Source organism: Hyaena hyaena, unplaced genomic scaffold (assembly GCF_003009895.1).
Source record: "Hyaena hyaena isolate Hyena2069 unplaced genomic scaffold, ASM300989v1 scaffold_478, whole genome shotgun sequence".
In the NCBI taxonomy this organism is placed as follows: Eukaryota; Metazoa; Chordata; class Mammalia; order Carnivora; family Hyaenidae; genus Hyaena; species Hyaena hyaena.
This window is the reverse complement of record NW_024081110.1, coordinates 552,475-567,417: the sequence shown is the minus strand read 5'-3', so window position 1 is coordinate 567,417 and position 14,943 is coordinate 552,475. Positions and strand designations below refer to the sequence as shown.

General features: G+C 36.6%; 1 protein-coding gene across 1 annotated transcript in view; it reads right to left on the bottom strand.

Annotated features, from left to right (window-relative positions):
- The window catches only part of PCCA (propionyl-CoA carboxylase subunit alpha), a 410,939-nt gene that overhangs the window by 103,066 nt on the left and 292,930 nt on the right, over positions 1-14,943 (bottom strand). Inside the window, exon 20 of the mRNA XM_039254278.1 lies at positions 837-935. Coding sequence (XP_039110209.1) covers positions 837-935 — 99 coding nt within the window. The remainder of the gene's footprint in view (positions 1-836; positions 936-14,943) is intronic.

The window sequence follows — 14,943 nt, the reverse complement described above, 5'->3', positions numbered from 1 at the left end:
AAAAAAAAAAAAAAAAAAAAAAAGAACAAAAAAAATTAGTTTCCTGTGCAAAGTCAAGTTAAGAGAACACAAAAATCTTTTTGTAAAAAACAACAACAAAAAGAAAGAGCATTTGATACTATGGATGGGGGCGGGTCTGGATTTTTATTTGCATGTGATTGTCACATCTTATGTGGTGTTCTTTGTTTTGTTATCCTTGGAACCCTAAACCTCAACTATGAGGTGAGCTGAAGGAACTTGGGCAGAATCTCTTTTCATAGCGGTCTACTTTAACATGCAAGTCACTGATGACAAAGAACATTCAATCAACTCTGGATTTCAAGTCATTTCCTCAACATAAGACATTTTATTTTGGAGGAAAAAGAAAGGTTAATATATTAAGATTACTCAAATTTTTAAAAGGCATCCATGTGTTCGGGCAAGTCCATCTGAAGAGCTCACATTTCTGCTGATCTAACAGTACACAACATCAGTTACACAGAAAAGCAAGGTAACAAACTCATATTTTATAACTAAAAACTCATAATGGCAACAAAAACTGCTATCTTCTGATGTTTTTAGGAAAACATGCAGGATGGTCTATGTACAAAAAAGTATATAGGAAATGATAATACACTAACACTCCTGGATTGCCTGAAAAAAGAAAACATTGATTCCTCGGAATAAGACTTGCTTCAAGATCCTCTCAAGTAAGAAACAACGTTTTCAACTATGAAATGTATGAGATGGATAAAATGCAGCCTCTCCTCCCCATTTCTGTCAGTGTTAACCACCCAGGTGCTCGTAAGGATTTTGGACTTGACGGACCCCTCAAAGTAAATCACCAGAACATTTACCTGCACCGTCCTCTGAGTGCCATCAACGCTGACAGACAATAAGGGTGAAGCCAAGTTCCACGTGCTGGTCACATTTAGTTTCAACCCATCAACTTCCACCTGTTGTGACACCAAAGAAGACTGTTACCATAAAGAAAGACAGAAAACTCATCTCAAGTTCATTGCCGCATACAAAGCAGCAGCCATTTTAAACAGATGGCTCCCAACAGCCTGTCATGTTTACTGCTCCCGCCATGAGAGACAGGGTCCAACAGGAGTCTTCTTAGCCGTCTCTGGGGAGAGGTGAAGGACCTGGGCACAGCTGCCTCTGGGTACTGAGGTTTCCAGTGATTTCCAGTAAGTAACAAACAGCCTTCTCACTCTAAACCTATCTGGACATGCTACATTTACTGCAATTAGACAAGTAATGCATATAAATTCCAGTGACATTTTGCAACCCACACATCAGGGCTTGCATATTATATCCTCTCCAAGGACCAAGAAAGAACTTTTTCTGTGTTAATTTTAATGAAGGACTGTGCATTGTGATCTTAATTAAACTGAAGCTTTAATTAGGCGAAATTCTTTGATGTTGAATATTAAAAGTCCATTTGAACTTTGCAAAAGTTGTCATATTTTTGTCAATCTTAAATAAGTAATTTCACCAAGTCATCATTTATTAAGATGCAGCACAACAACAACAACAAAAACCCCATCATCTTTTAAAGCAGATACTTTTAAGAAAAAAATTCTAATTTCCAAATAAATAATATAAAAGTGAGAAAAAACAAGTAAAGCTAAAATAAAAACGTGTTAGTTTATTTCTTTCCTTTCACTCACTGATTCCCTAAGTCTTGTATAGGAGAGCTAGAAAAAATTACAGTATTATTTTAAGTCTACAGTAAATCACCTAAAGAAAGGATATATATATAATATAATATATATATTATATATATAAAGTTTGTTCAAGTTTCAAAATAAAACTGTAGCAAAGTCAAGACACAAGATCCCTAACAATTCCTTCTCTCTCACCTAATTCTCTTAAAATATACTTATTAAAATAAAAGACACACAGATGTTATTATTTATAAGAATAACTGTATCCATATATACGTATACAGACTTTATGTATACCTATTTCCACAATGGTGTGATCATACAGTCTAGAAGCAAAGATATGCTATTGGATACATAATGAAATGTCAGCTGGACATACATTATGAACTCACTTCTGTTTCTGGGTTTAGTGGCCTCCGGGTCCATAGAGCTCATTTCAGTACCTGGGAAGGAGGAAGGATGGCTTGGGTCTCTCACCTGACAGTGCTGTGTGAGTAAGTTAGAGCTGCTCACTAGGCTGGAGTATTTAACCTGTCTGAACTTTAGCTGCCAAACTATAATACGGAACTCTATCAAAAGGTGCTATAATATTTTTTAATGTTTTTAATGTTTGTTTATTTTTGAGAGAGAGAAAGACAGAGTACAAGTAGGGGAGGGACAGAGAGGAGGAGGGAGACACAATCTGAAGCAGGCTCCAGGATATGAACTGTCAGGGTGCTATAATATTTAAAAAATTAACATATAAAAATCTCTACCAATATTCCTATCTGTCATGGTAGGTCCTAAACATTGTCTCCCTTCTCCTGTTTCTAATGGTTCCACTCTCCTTAAATGAGGTTTAAAAATAAGGTCAGATAATCATGCTATTAAAAAACTAGGTGATTGGGGCGCCTGGGTGGCTTAGTCGGTTGAGCGTCTGACTTTCACTTAGGTCACGATCTCGCGGTTCGTGGGTTCGAGCCCGCGTCGGGCTCTGTGCTGACGGCCAGCTCGGAGCCTGGAGCCTGTTTCGGTCTGTGACTCCCTCTCTCTCTGACCCTCCCCTGCTCACGCTCTCTCTCTCCTAGAAATAAATAAAACATTAAAAAATTAAAAATAAATAAACAAATAAATAAATAAAAAACTAGGTGATAAAGATCCGTGAAGCAGAAAGGCTATAGTTTTGACAAGAGCAGCATTTTAAATTGATCTGTATAGGTAATTAGCCATTAACTCCCTGAGTGGTTCAGTCACTTAAGCAACTGACTTCAGCCTAGGTCCTGATCTTGCTGTTCCTAAGTCCAAGCCCCGCTTCAGGCTCTGTGCTAACAGCTCAGAGCCTGGAGCCTGTTTCAATTTTTTTGTTTCCCTCTCCCTCTGCTCCTCCCCCACTCACACCCTGTCTCTCTCTCTCTCTCAAAAATAAATAAAACATTAAAATTTAAAAAAATAAAATAATCTATCACTTCTTCCCAAATTAAATATCTATCTCCTTATGTAATGAAAGAGTTCCAAAAGAAGCTCCCAATAGATAGTTGTACAAATGTTTTGTGCTAAAAATACCTTTTAAAACTAATAAAAATATTTGCTTTCACATGGTTTCTAAATTCAAAAGTTTAAAAAAAGTCAATGTTCGGGGCACCTGGGTGGCTTAGTCGGTTGGGCGTCCGACTTTCGCTTAGGTCATAATCTTGCGGTTCGTGGGTTCGAGCCCCGCGTCGGGCTCTGTGCTGACTGCCAGCTCAGAGCCTGGAGCCTGTTTCAGTCTGTGACTCCCTCTCTCTCTCTGACTCTCCCCTGCTCACGCTGTCTCTCTCTCTCTCCTAGAAATAAATAAAACATTAAAAAAATTTTTTTTTAAAAAGTCAGTGTTCAATTATAAAAGTTTTATTTGTTAAAATGGAAAGTTAGAGGCTGTAAGGAAAGATTTTTAATGACAGGCATTTAAAATCTGTATTTGATATTTATTTTAAATCAATAGGGGTGACAGAATGAAACTATAATTGTCATCTTTAGGGGAATCTGAGAAAATAACCCAATATACTCAAATCATGCAGAGGAGGAACCAGTCTACCACAGTCTAAAGTAAACTATTTTTATGAATGTTTAAACAAAATGTGACAGAATTTTCATTTGATAATAAAAAGGAATGAAATGCTGATACATGCTACTACTACATGGATGAATCTTGAAAACATGCTAACTGAAAAGCCAGTCACAGAGGAACACAAATTATATAGTTCCATTTATAATGAAATGTCCAGAAGAGAAAAGTCCATACCGACAGAAAATAAATTAGTGGCTGCCTTGAGCTAGGGGTGTGGGGAGGGATGGAAGGATTTGAGAGGTAACACGTGGGCTTTCTTATTTGACATGATGACAACGTTCTAAAATTGATTGTGGTGATGGTTACACAGCCCTGGGAATATACTACAAGCCAGTGAATTGTAAAATTTAAATGACTAAATTGTATGGTATGTGAAGTATATCTCAGTAAAACTGTTAAAAAATAAGTAACAAATGAAAATAGAAGGGAGGGGTTTTATTTCAAAAGTCAGAAGCAATATTCTGTGAGAAATTAAAGACGTAGACCTAAGAAATGGGCATATACACCATGTTCATGAATTAAAGAGTTTCAGTATTATTAAGATATAAGTTCTCTCCCAAACTCATCTATATACTCCATGCAATTCCAATCAATATCCCGGTAGGCTTTTTTGTTTTGGTAGCTGATTCTAAAATATATACAGAGAAAATCAAAGGATATAAAATAGTAAAGATAATTTTGAAAAGTTAACAAATTTGGAGAACTCATACCACTTGACTTTAAGATTTCCCATTAAGCTACAGTAAATAAGATACTGGTGTAAGAATTAATAGAATGTAATGAGAGTTCAGAGACCCACACATTAATGATTGATTTAAAATAAAAAAAAAGTGCTAAGACATTAAATGCGGAAAGCGTAGTTTGTGAATTAATAGTACTAAAACAATAAACATCCACATTCAAAAAAATAAACCCTGACCTCTATCCCACAACATTAAAAAAAAAAATCGACTCAAAACAATGGAAACTAAATGTAAAACCTAAAACTACAAAACTTCTAGAAAACAAAGAGAGAACATCTTTATCACCATGGTCCAGGCAAAGATTTCTTAGGACACAAAAAATACAAATCTTACAAAAAAAATAGATAAATTAGACTTCATCAAAATTATAAATTTCTGTTTGAAAGACACTGTTAAGAAAACGAAAGTTGAGCCACGAGTTGGGAGAAAATATTTGCAAAACGTATATCTGATAAAGCACTTGAATTCAAAATCTACAAAGAATTCTCTTCTCTTTTCATGTTTCTTTATTTTTGAGAGAGAGGGAGAAGGAGAAGGAGAGGGAGAAGGAGGGAGGAAGGGGCAGAGAGACAGGGAGACAGAGGATCCCACGCAGGTTCTGCTATGACAGAAGAGTGCCTGATGTGAGGTTTGAACTCATGAACTATGAGATCATGACCTGAACCAAAGTCATAGGTTTAACTGACAGAGCCACCCAGGCACCCCAAGAATTCTTTTTTAACTCAGTAAGAAAACCAACTGAATTTCCTTAAAAATGGGCAAGAGATTTGACCAGATACTTCATTAAGAAAGAGAGATGGATGACAAGCACATCACTGGTTAGTAATTAGGGCAAAACTAAAACTATAGTGAAACAGGGCTATATACCCACTAGAATGGATAAAATGAAAAAGACTGATAATACTAAGTGCTAGGAAACCTGTGAAGTAATTAAAACTTTCATACATTGCTGGTGGGATGCAAAATAGGAGGCCTGCTTTAGAAAACCCGAGAGAAGTAAAAAGATACATACACACAAAGACCTGTTTCATGAATGTTCATAGAAGCTTGTTTATGACAGCAGAATACATATAGCAAAATGTTTACATCAGCCTCAAACTGGAAAAATCCCAAAAGTCTAATTAACTAACTGATGGACAAATATGGTATATCCACAAAACTGAAAATTAGCATTAAGCATCTCAAAAGCATTATGCTTTTGGATGGCAAAAAAGGGTATAAACAGAACATAAGCATGGGGACACCCAGGTAGCTCAGTCAGTTAAGCATCCAAATCTTGACTTAGGCTCAGGTCATGATCTCACAGTTTGTCAGATTGAGCCCTGAGTCAAGCTCCAAATTGAGCTTGGAGCCTGCCTGGGATTCTTTCTCGCCCTCTTTCTCTGCCCCTCCCCCATTTGCTCATTCTCTCTCTCTCTCTCTCTCTCACTCTCACACTCACTCTCACCCTCAAAAAGTAGAAAAAAGATAGGCAGTTAAAAAAAAAAATAAAGGGAAGAAGTGAGACCCTCTCTTAAAAAAAAAAAAAAAAGAATATGATTCCATCTATAGAACATTCTGGAAAAGGCAGAAATCAGGTTGCTAGGTGCTATGGGTATGAAGATGAGTTTGACTAGGAAAGGGCGTAAGGGAACTTTCTGGGGTGATAGAAATGTTCTAAATCTTTATTTTGGTGATGATGATATAATTATATAGATTTGTCAAAACTCAATAAAATCATACAATTAAAAAAGTAAATTTTATATTAATTATACTTCAGTAAATCTGACTTTCTAAAAACAAGAGCAGAGGGAGAAAATTGAAAGTGATATTTCTGAACTACCTTTATCTACCCTTACTGATAAAAGTAATTTCTCTCCCTGCATCCTCTGCTATTGGATGAATAGATATATATACTAACTTGTGAAGAAGGATAGAAGGAAAGTTCCTTCCAGACAGAAACATGAGGGGAAAAAAGTCCTTTTCAAGTCCCTGTGGATTACATGAAGGAAAGATACAGAGGGCAGGTGGTGATACCAGAAATCGGACACCTCCCCATTTCCTTTTGCATAGGTCCTTGGGGAAAGGAAGGAGACAGCAATGGATAGAGAGGGATGAAAACATTCTGACAGGTATCTGGTACCCTAAAAATATCTGGGCTGGAAGTCTACTTCTGGAATATAGTCTAGGGAAGGCTGCAGGCTCCTACTAAAGCCCAGTACTTGGTGTCACCACAGTGCTAATTTGGTATGTGAAGCAACAGCACAGCACTGACTGAGGAAGAAGCTGGAAAGATGACCCAAGCACATCATGATAGGAATCCAGAAATTTCTACCTATCTTAGTGAGATAGTGAAGTCTGGGTCAGGAGAAAGACAACATAGTACAAGGGACTCCATGGCTGCAGACAAACAGTACCCAGGACTACGGGTGGCAGAGGCCTCCTCAATGCCAAGAAGGAAGAACCATCACCTGACAGTACCCAATCCAATCCTTGAAGCAAAGCCTCGTAAAGACAGTGTGGGCCTGAGCTCTCTTCCTTACCTCGTTATGAGCCAATCCGACCACATACCCAAAAGCCCCTTTTACCTGCACCCAAACTCCACACCTTAGTGGAACCTGGAGGAAAAGAAACCTGAAATACCACAGTATCTGAAAGATAACTGCTTAAATCAAAGGAGCCCAGGATCCTGTTTATTACCAAGTGTTTCCTCCCTCTCCGCTCTTAGTAAAGACAGAGGGCTTATGAGGAAGAGTACGTGTGACAGACATACAGGAACTACATTTCCTTGCACACTTGGGAAGTAATGACATAATTTTGCAATTTTACTGTACACTGAAACAAGGAAACTACCATAGCACCAAATCATAAACTATGAAACATATCTGCAAAATTTAAATGAGGAAAAGAACATCCAGAAAACCATCACAAACAGATTTCACCAAGAAGCATAATTCAGAACAACAGATGCAATGATTCTATTGATGCTATTATTAGACAAGTAAAATCTAGACGGCTAATACTTAAAAGCTATTAGGAGAAGCAGGTAGTTTGTACATTTTTAATACCATAGAAATATAGGAAGAGAGTGAAGAATTGTTACTGCTACATGTATAGTTTATACCTAATTCTTTAGTCAAGGGGGACTAAAGCTGCAGATGTGGGATGGAAGTGGCATTTCACTATTACAACACCCAGAAGCTGACGTAAAGACCCACACCCTATATTTTCCATGCCAAAAACTAATGGGAAGTGAAATCTAGGACAATGGAAATAACAGATTTGATGAGAGGGTATTACAAGCCTAACAAGGAAAAGCTGTGGGCTGCCCATGCTTAGACCCAAGCACCTACCCTACTGCACATAAATGATGATCAGAAAATAACCAATACTGTATCTTTGCATACAGTTTGCAGAACATATTTTTATCAAGAGGAAAAGGTAAATTAAGACCTTTATAACACAAGATGAACCACTTGAAGAAACACAGGAAGAGTTCAGATAAATAATTCTGCAAAGTCTCAAAGACTGCCGTAGGAAACATGACTCCTCTTTTAAAAAATGAGCTCAAAGAAGAAAAACAAAGGTTCAAAGAAGAGATCATACAACAACAGAAGGAAATGAAAATCAAGCTGGAAGAACTCAGAAAAAAAAATGAAGAGAAAAATAACATTATAGAGATAAAAGCTACTTTACGAAGCAACCAAAAATAGAATCAATGTGACTAAAAAGAAAGATAAGGGCATGGAGAAATCATATAAAGCAGAAAAGACTAGCAATATAAAAACAATTTATAGAGAAGACAATAGATATGAAGGAGGGAGAAATGGGATCCAAAGAATATACAAAAAACATTTTCAGAAAGGCTTACAAAGAAAAAAGAATACATGTATATTCAAAGATACGATAGGGTAAAAAACTTTTCAAAATAAATAAAACCTTAAATTTGTAGAATGATGTTGTTTATGGAACTTTAAGGATAAAGAAAGTTTTGTGTTCTACTTAGGCAAAAACAAGAAATCATGAACAGGTAAGGAAAAACCTCAGGTCAGCCTAATTTCTCGAGGGCAAAATTGATATATAAGACCACGGAGCAATGTGGTCTAAGTACTAAAAAAGAAAATGTTGCCCCCAATTTTATACCCAGCCAAGATGTCCTTATATCATAGAAACACATCTTGTAGCTTATAAGAGAACTTAGAACCCCTTCTTTAAAAAAAAAAAAAAGGAGGTTCTCTCTATATATTGATATGAAACTATCCCCAAGAAAATACAGACTTGCATATACAGTATGCTCTCATTTGTTAAGGAAAAAACAAACAAAATTTTCTGTGGGGTGTGTGTGTGTGTGTGTTTAATGTGTAGAATATCTCTAGACAAATACCAAAGAGGAGTGGAGGGGTTGAGGGACAAAAATAGAAGAGAGGCTTGCTTTTTACTTCAAATCTATTCATATTTTTAAAATTGTGTCCTGTATGTGCATATTATATACTAAAAACTTTAAAAGTGAGGAAAAGCATAAGGGCCTATTTTTCCTCTCTCATAGCAGCATGAAGTCAATATTTACTTTATACCTTTCACTAACAGGCACATACTACACAGTAGATGCTCTTTTAAAACTTCATTTTAGTTAACACAGCAATGCTCATTTCAATTTCTCTGGTCATAGATTTATTAGTTTAATCTACCAAACCCAATTTTACAGTGTATTCTGGACAATCCCTCTGTATCAACTCTTATTTTTCTGAAAATGAGGGACCTGAAGGAGCAATGCTGAAGATCTCTGAGGCTAAAATTCTACGGTTTTATGGTTGCAAACCCCTTTTTTTAAAAGATGCTAGACAGTTAGGAAGGGGATTTTGTTTTGCTTGAACATCTATGTTTGGGGTTGGAAGGTTTTAAAACTTTTCCTTTGAAAAACAAAAGTTAATAAATTAAGCCAAATTCAGTGTGGGTATTAATAAAATAGACCAAGTGTATTGGGGCGCCTGGGTGGCTTAGTCAGTTAAGCGTCCGACTTTCGCTTAGGTCATGATCTCGCAGTTCGTGGGTTAGAGCCCCGCGTCGGGCTCTGTGCTGACTGCCAGCTCAGAGCCTGGAGCCTGTTTCAGTCTGTGACTCCCTCTCTCTCTGACCCTCCCCTGCTCACGCTGTCTCTCTCTCTCTCTCCTAGAAATAAATAAAACATTAAAAAAAATTAAAAAAAAAAAACAGACCAAGTGTAAAATGACAAATGACATAATACTCTGGGGCTCAAATAAAATCTCACCTCTTTCAAGGCAGACAACAGCATGGAAATGTTCTAGCACTATGAAAACACTAGAATATTCTAAATTATTTTAAAACTTTATTTAAAAAACAACCCAAAGACACAAATCTCAGTTTACAAACACTAATCGAGACATAAAGATTTCATGTCTTTAGCTTAAATGGACCTAGGACTCAAATGCACCAAATTTATATTAATTATCATAGTAATTCTGACCTACACTCTTGGAAGAATGACCTCCTCTTTTCTTTACCAAAATTGAAGCCACAAGACATAAGTTCTCTTATATTTTGGCATCATCAACTACCTTCTTTCCTTTCCTGATATCTCACACACCAGCTGCTTCCCCTCCACCTTCAAGCACATACAGGACTTCCACATTTTCACAGATGTGCACTTGACCCACTATGCCCTCCAACCACCAAACTACTTGTCTCCTTTTTCTGACAGGTTCTAGAGCAAGTACTTCATATTTATTTCCCAACAATGTAACTTTTTCCATAACCTCCTACAATCTGGCGGCTAAAACTATTCTGAAAGGTCACAAATCTTCTTAAGTAATTGTATACTCTCTTCTTAATTCTTAATACTCTTCAGGAGGAAAGAAGACCACTTGGAGGAGGTGATCTTTAAGCTAAGGGCTGAAAAGTGAGGATCAGTTGGTAGCAGTGAGTGAGTGAGTGAGTGAGTGAGTGAGTGAGTGGGTGGGTGGGTGGAAATATCCAGAGGGAATATCCCAGAGGGAGTCTCATGTAAAAAGAAAATCCCAGAGGCAAAAAAGAGCTTAGTTCCTATGAAACCACTGTGTGGAGCACAGAAAACAAAGGCGAGCATGGCACTTAGATACAGGGGGAGCAGTGGGAAGCACTAAAGGATTCCAATTAGAGGGTGACACCATCATTTTTATTTTTAAAGATCAGTCTGGCTACAGCTTGAAGAATGAATCAGATGAAGCTAAAGGGAAAACGATGGTGACCAGGTCTAGGGTACTAGCAGTGGGGAGAAGTGGGATACTCAGGAATGGTATAAACTGGAATCATACCAGTTTATACCAGTTAAGCAACTGACTCTTGGTTTCGGCTCAGGTCACGATTCCACGGTTTCGTGAGTTTGAGCTCTGCATCAGGCTCTGCACTGGCAGTAATGAACCTGCCTGGGATCCTCTCTCCACCCCTCTCTCTCTGCCCCTCCCCTGCTCACGCTCTCCCTGTCTCTCTCAAAATAAATAAATAAACTTAAAAAATATATCAATATATTAAAATCAAATTAAACAGAGCAAGGTTATGGTAGATAGAATTCATGAAATGCATTTTAACATACACTGTTTTCTGCAAAGTTTCCCCCACCAACAGAGGATTCATTAAGTTGTTCATAAAAGTATTTATGATGTTTAAGACATCACTTCAAAACATGATTTCCTATTTTAAGAATGTGTTCTCCCATATTTAATAATCTCCTGGTAACTTTGTACTCCATTAAAAGCATTTAACTGCATTTATGGTACAAATAATGTTGATGTGGAATATTTTCCATGAGTTGTTTGGAACATTCAGTTTTCCTATCTACGTAATCATAAGGGAAAAAGAAAGTACACACCCAAAATTAATTTGACATTTGAGAGAGATTACTTACATCCTTTACCATTAAAAAACAAAAAAAACACTTCCTCAGAGGTACCTCATGACACAAATATTATAGCTTCTATTGCAGTAGGCACCTGTTAAACACGTTTTTTCAACAGTAGGAATGTAAAACTTACAAAACAAAATATTTGCCAAAAAGTTTTTCCAAAAATAATAAAAATTGGGGAAGATACAGACTATAAAAAGTGTGTCTGATTCACCATACAATTCTTCTATTTTGTTATACACAAATTTTAAATTCATTTTTATCAAATGTTAAGATTAGCGTTGTTCAAAATTAGATCTAAGATAAAAATCAGGTATTCATTCCACTATTTAAAAAGGACTTCAATCATATATTTTGTTTCTATTTCTGAAAACAATATGAAGGATAAAAAAGATCTGTTGATCCCACCATAACTAATTATCAGAAAGGAATGACTAGTGGCTGTCTATTTAATAGGCTTTCATAGCATATCTTAAAAATTACCAGTCTGCACAAAATGTGGGAAAAGATCTGCAGTTTTCTGATTTGACTATCAGGCTGAAAAAGATCCTAGAAAAATATATTCCAACTCAACCCTCTCCTCCTCCTCCTGCACATATAAGGAAATTAAAAAACCATATAAATTATGGAGGCGATAGAAGCCATTACCTTGCAATTCTCAGAGTATTTCACTGAAATCCGCATGTCAAAAGCAAAAGTAACACATGTAATCTAAATATTAAGGTATGATTCTTGAATGTAGCAAACACTCACTGCTTATTTGTACCTTGAAAGACTACTCTAGAGATAAAGATGCTTACTGATTCTTTTTAGTTTTTATCTCATAATTACTGCTAACAAAAATATGATTATTTGCTGTATATTAAATCAATGAAGTATATCCAACACTCCCCAATAACAAAGGAATCTGTAGGCCATGCAGTTAATTACATTGGGGTATTAACATGATCTACCATCCTTATAGATCACGGACTCCTACATATAACTGCTGCTGAATATATGAAACACAAATAAGCTTTTAAAAAAATTTTGAAGATGTTGACAATAAGAAGCATTTAATTCTCCTAAATTTAGGAAATCTCATAATTTCATTAAGTCACTTTTCAGGTAAAGCATGACAAAAATAACTCAGACATTTTTATTCAATTATAATAATGATTCCTAACATTTTAATATAAAGTATAGCAAATCTTAATGTAGATCTTAAAATGACACAAAAAAGGTAGATATTCATGGGGCACCTGCGTGGCTCAGTGAGTTGAGCGTCTGACTCTTGATTTCAGCTCATGTCATGATCCCATGGTTGGTGAGACTGGGCCCTGCCCAGTGCTCTGCACTGAGTCTGCTGACATCTCTGCTTGGGATTCTCTCTCTCCCCCTCTCTCTTGCCCCTCCATTGTTCGTGCACTCTCTCTCAAAATAAATAAATAAAACTTTTTAAAGTTAGCATTAAAAAAAGGGTAGGTATTCTTTATTTTTTTTTAAATTTTTATGTCTTTTTTTTTTTTTTTTTTTTTTGAGAGACAGAGACAGAGAAAAAACAGGGGAGGGGCAGAGAGAGAGGGCGACAAAGAATCTGAAGCAGGCTCCAGGCTCTGAGCTAGCCGTCAGCACAGAGCTCGACACAGGGCTCGAACCCACGGACTGTGAGATCATGACCTGAGCTGAAGTCGGACACTTAACTAACTGAGCCACCCAGGCACCCCAGGGTAGGTATTCTTTATCCTGCTCTCCTATTTACTAAAATATTATTCCGAAATATTCCCATAGGGGAAATGAGATGCTTGCTTTCTGAAAACAAAAACAGACAATCATTTTTCATAAGTTTCTTCTTTATCACTATCACCTTGGAAACAGTCTTTTATTTCTGTCCCAGAGAGACATGTAATAATGACAAAAACATCAAAAGGAATTAGACATAATGATGGTGAAGATCTGTTAATCTGTCACAAAAGATTATATTAAATATGCATGTGTTATAAATGTAATTAAATATATCTCAAAGGATGTGAATTGCAATAACAAATTTTAGGTACTGGTCTTACAATCAGCCAGATTGACTAGTTTCTCTTTAATTATCGCCTCATTAATTGATCAGTAACAACTGTAATTTCAGTTGTGTGGTTAAAAAAAATTCTACATTATTTTGTCCACACTTTAATTATAGTAGTAGTTTCTTTTGGATTGGTGTGATAAGGTCATTCTCTGCAGATAATACTGTAAATTATATCACAGCTTAATGAATAACTCAAGGTAGATGAGTTTAACACAAGGAGCAAGCAAAACTGCCTTTACTTCTCCTACCAAACCTATCAAATCAAGGTGGAATCCTGTGTTTTCTATGTAGTATTGTCATCAAAAGTCAATATACCTGTATTTGAACCTCAGGTTCACAAGCTGCCTAACTATTCATGTCTCTGTGCCCTCAAATGTTAAGTCTATGCTGGAGGAATAAAGGCAAGCACTTAGAACAATAGCAGGCTCGTAATAAGCCCTCAGCAAATGCTGGCTGTTGGTATAAGTTCAATGTAATGATACTATGTCCTCCTCCCACAGTAATGAGTATTCTGGATCCATTTTTCAACAAACCTAATTTTGTTTGTTCTTGCATTATACCTCCTCCATCTCCTCCATTATTATTATTATTATTATTATTTTTTTTTTTTTTTTAAGAAAGAGCACACAGGTGGGGAAGAGGGTCATGAGAGAATCTCAAGCAGGCTCCATGCTCAGTGCAGAGCCTGACTCAGGGATAGACTGCACGACCTTGGGATCATGACCTGAGCCAAAATCAAGAGTCAGACACTCAACTGCCCCTCATTTTTATCTTATTACTTTCATCTGATTCCTATTAGCATCTCTTTTTGCTTTTCCTGTGTATTTCACTCCCACAGATCCCCTCCCGCCCCACACAACAAAATCCCGTGACCTTAGCTGCTGCCACACCCACACACAGGACCCATGTGGACTACAGGACTTGCACAGTAATGTCTAAGTCCTCCTTCCCCTAAATTCCCATACACTGCACCTGCAACATGCTATTTCCTAACCCTACCTCCTTCTAGTGACTGTTTAGCATTCTAGTTCTACCTTTAAACACATGACTTTATCCTAATAGCTCATTTCTCTGGGCCAGCAACAAATGTTTTTGACATTCTATTTTCTATGTTCCTACCTAACAAGGAGTACCCACCCCCCTCCGGTTGTGCACTCTTCTCAGCTTCTATGGCCATCAGTGACATGATTTCTAATGGATATACGAAGATATTTATTATCTCTCTCTTATACTGCAGTATCAATAACATAAACTTGTTAGTTTTATGTTTGAATATTAAAACTGTAGTGGCAAATTTACTGCCAAAAGAACTACTGTATAGTTTATGTCCTTAGAACTTCTCATGAATTGCAAATCTACTATCAGAATATTTTCTAAGCATGAACAAAAAAACCTTTTTTTTTTTTTCCTCATGGTGAGAAGTGAGATACAGGAACCGATGCCCAAGAACTACTCACCAAATCCATCCAGTGAATAAAGTAACAACCAGCCTTTTACTCAGTAAGTCCTAATTATATCTCAGGAAAAAC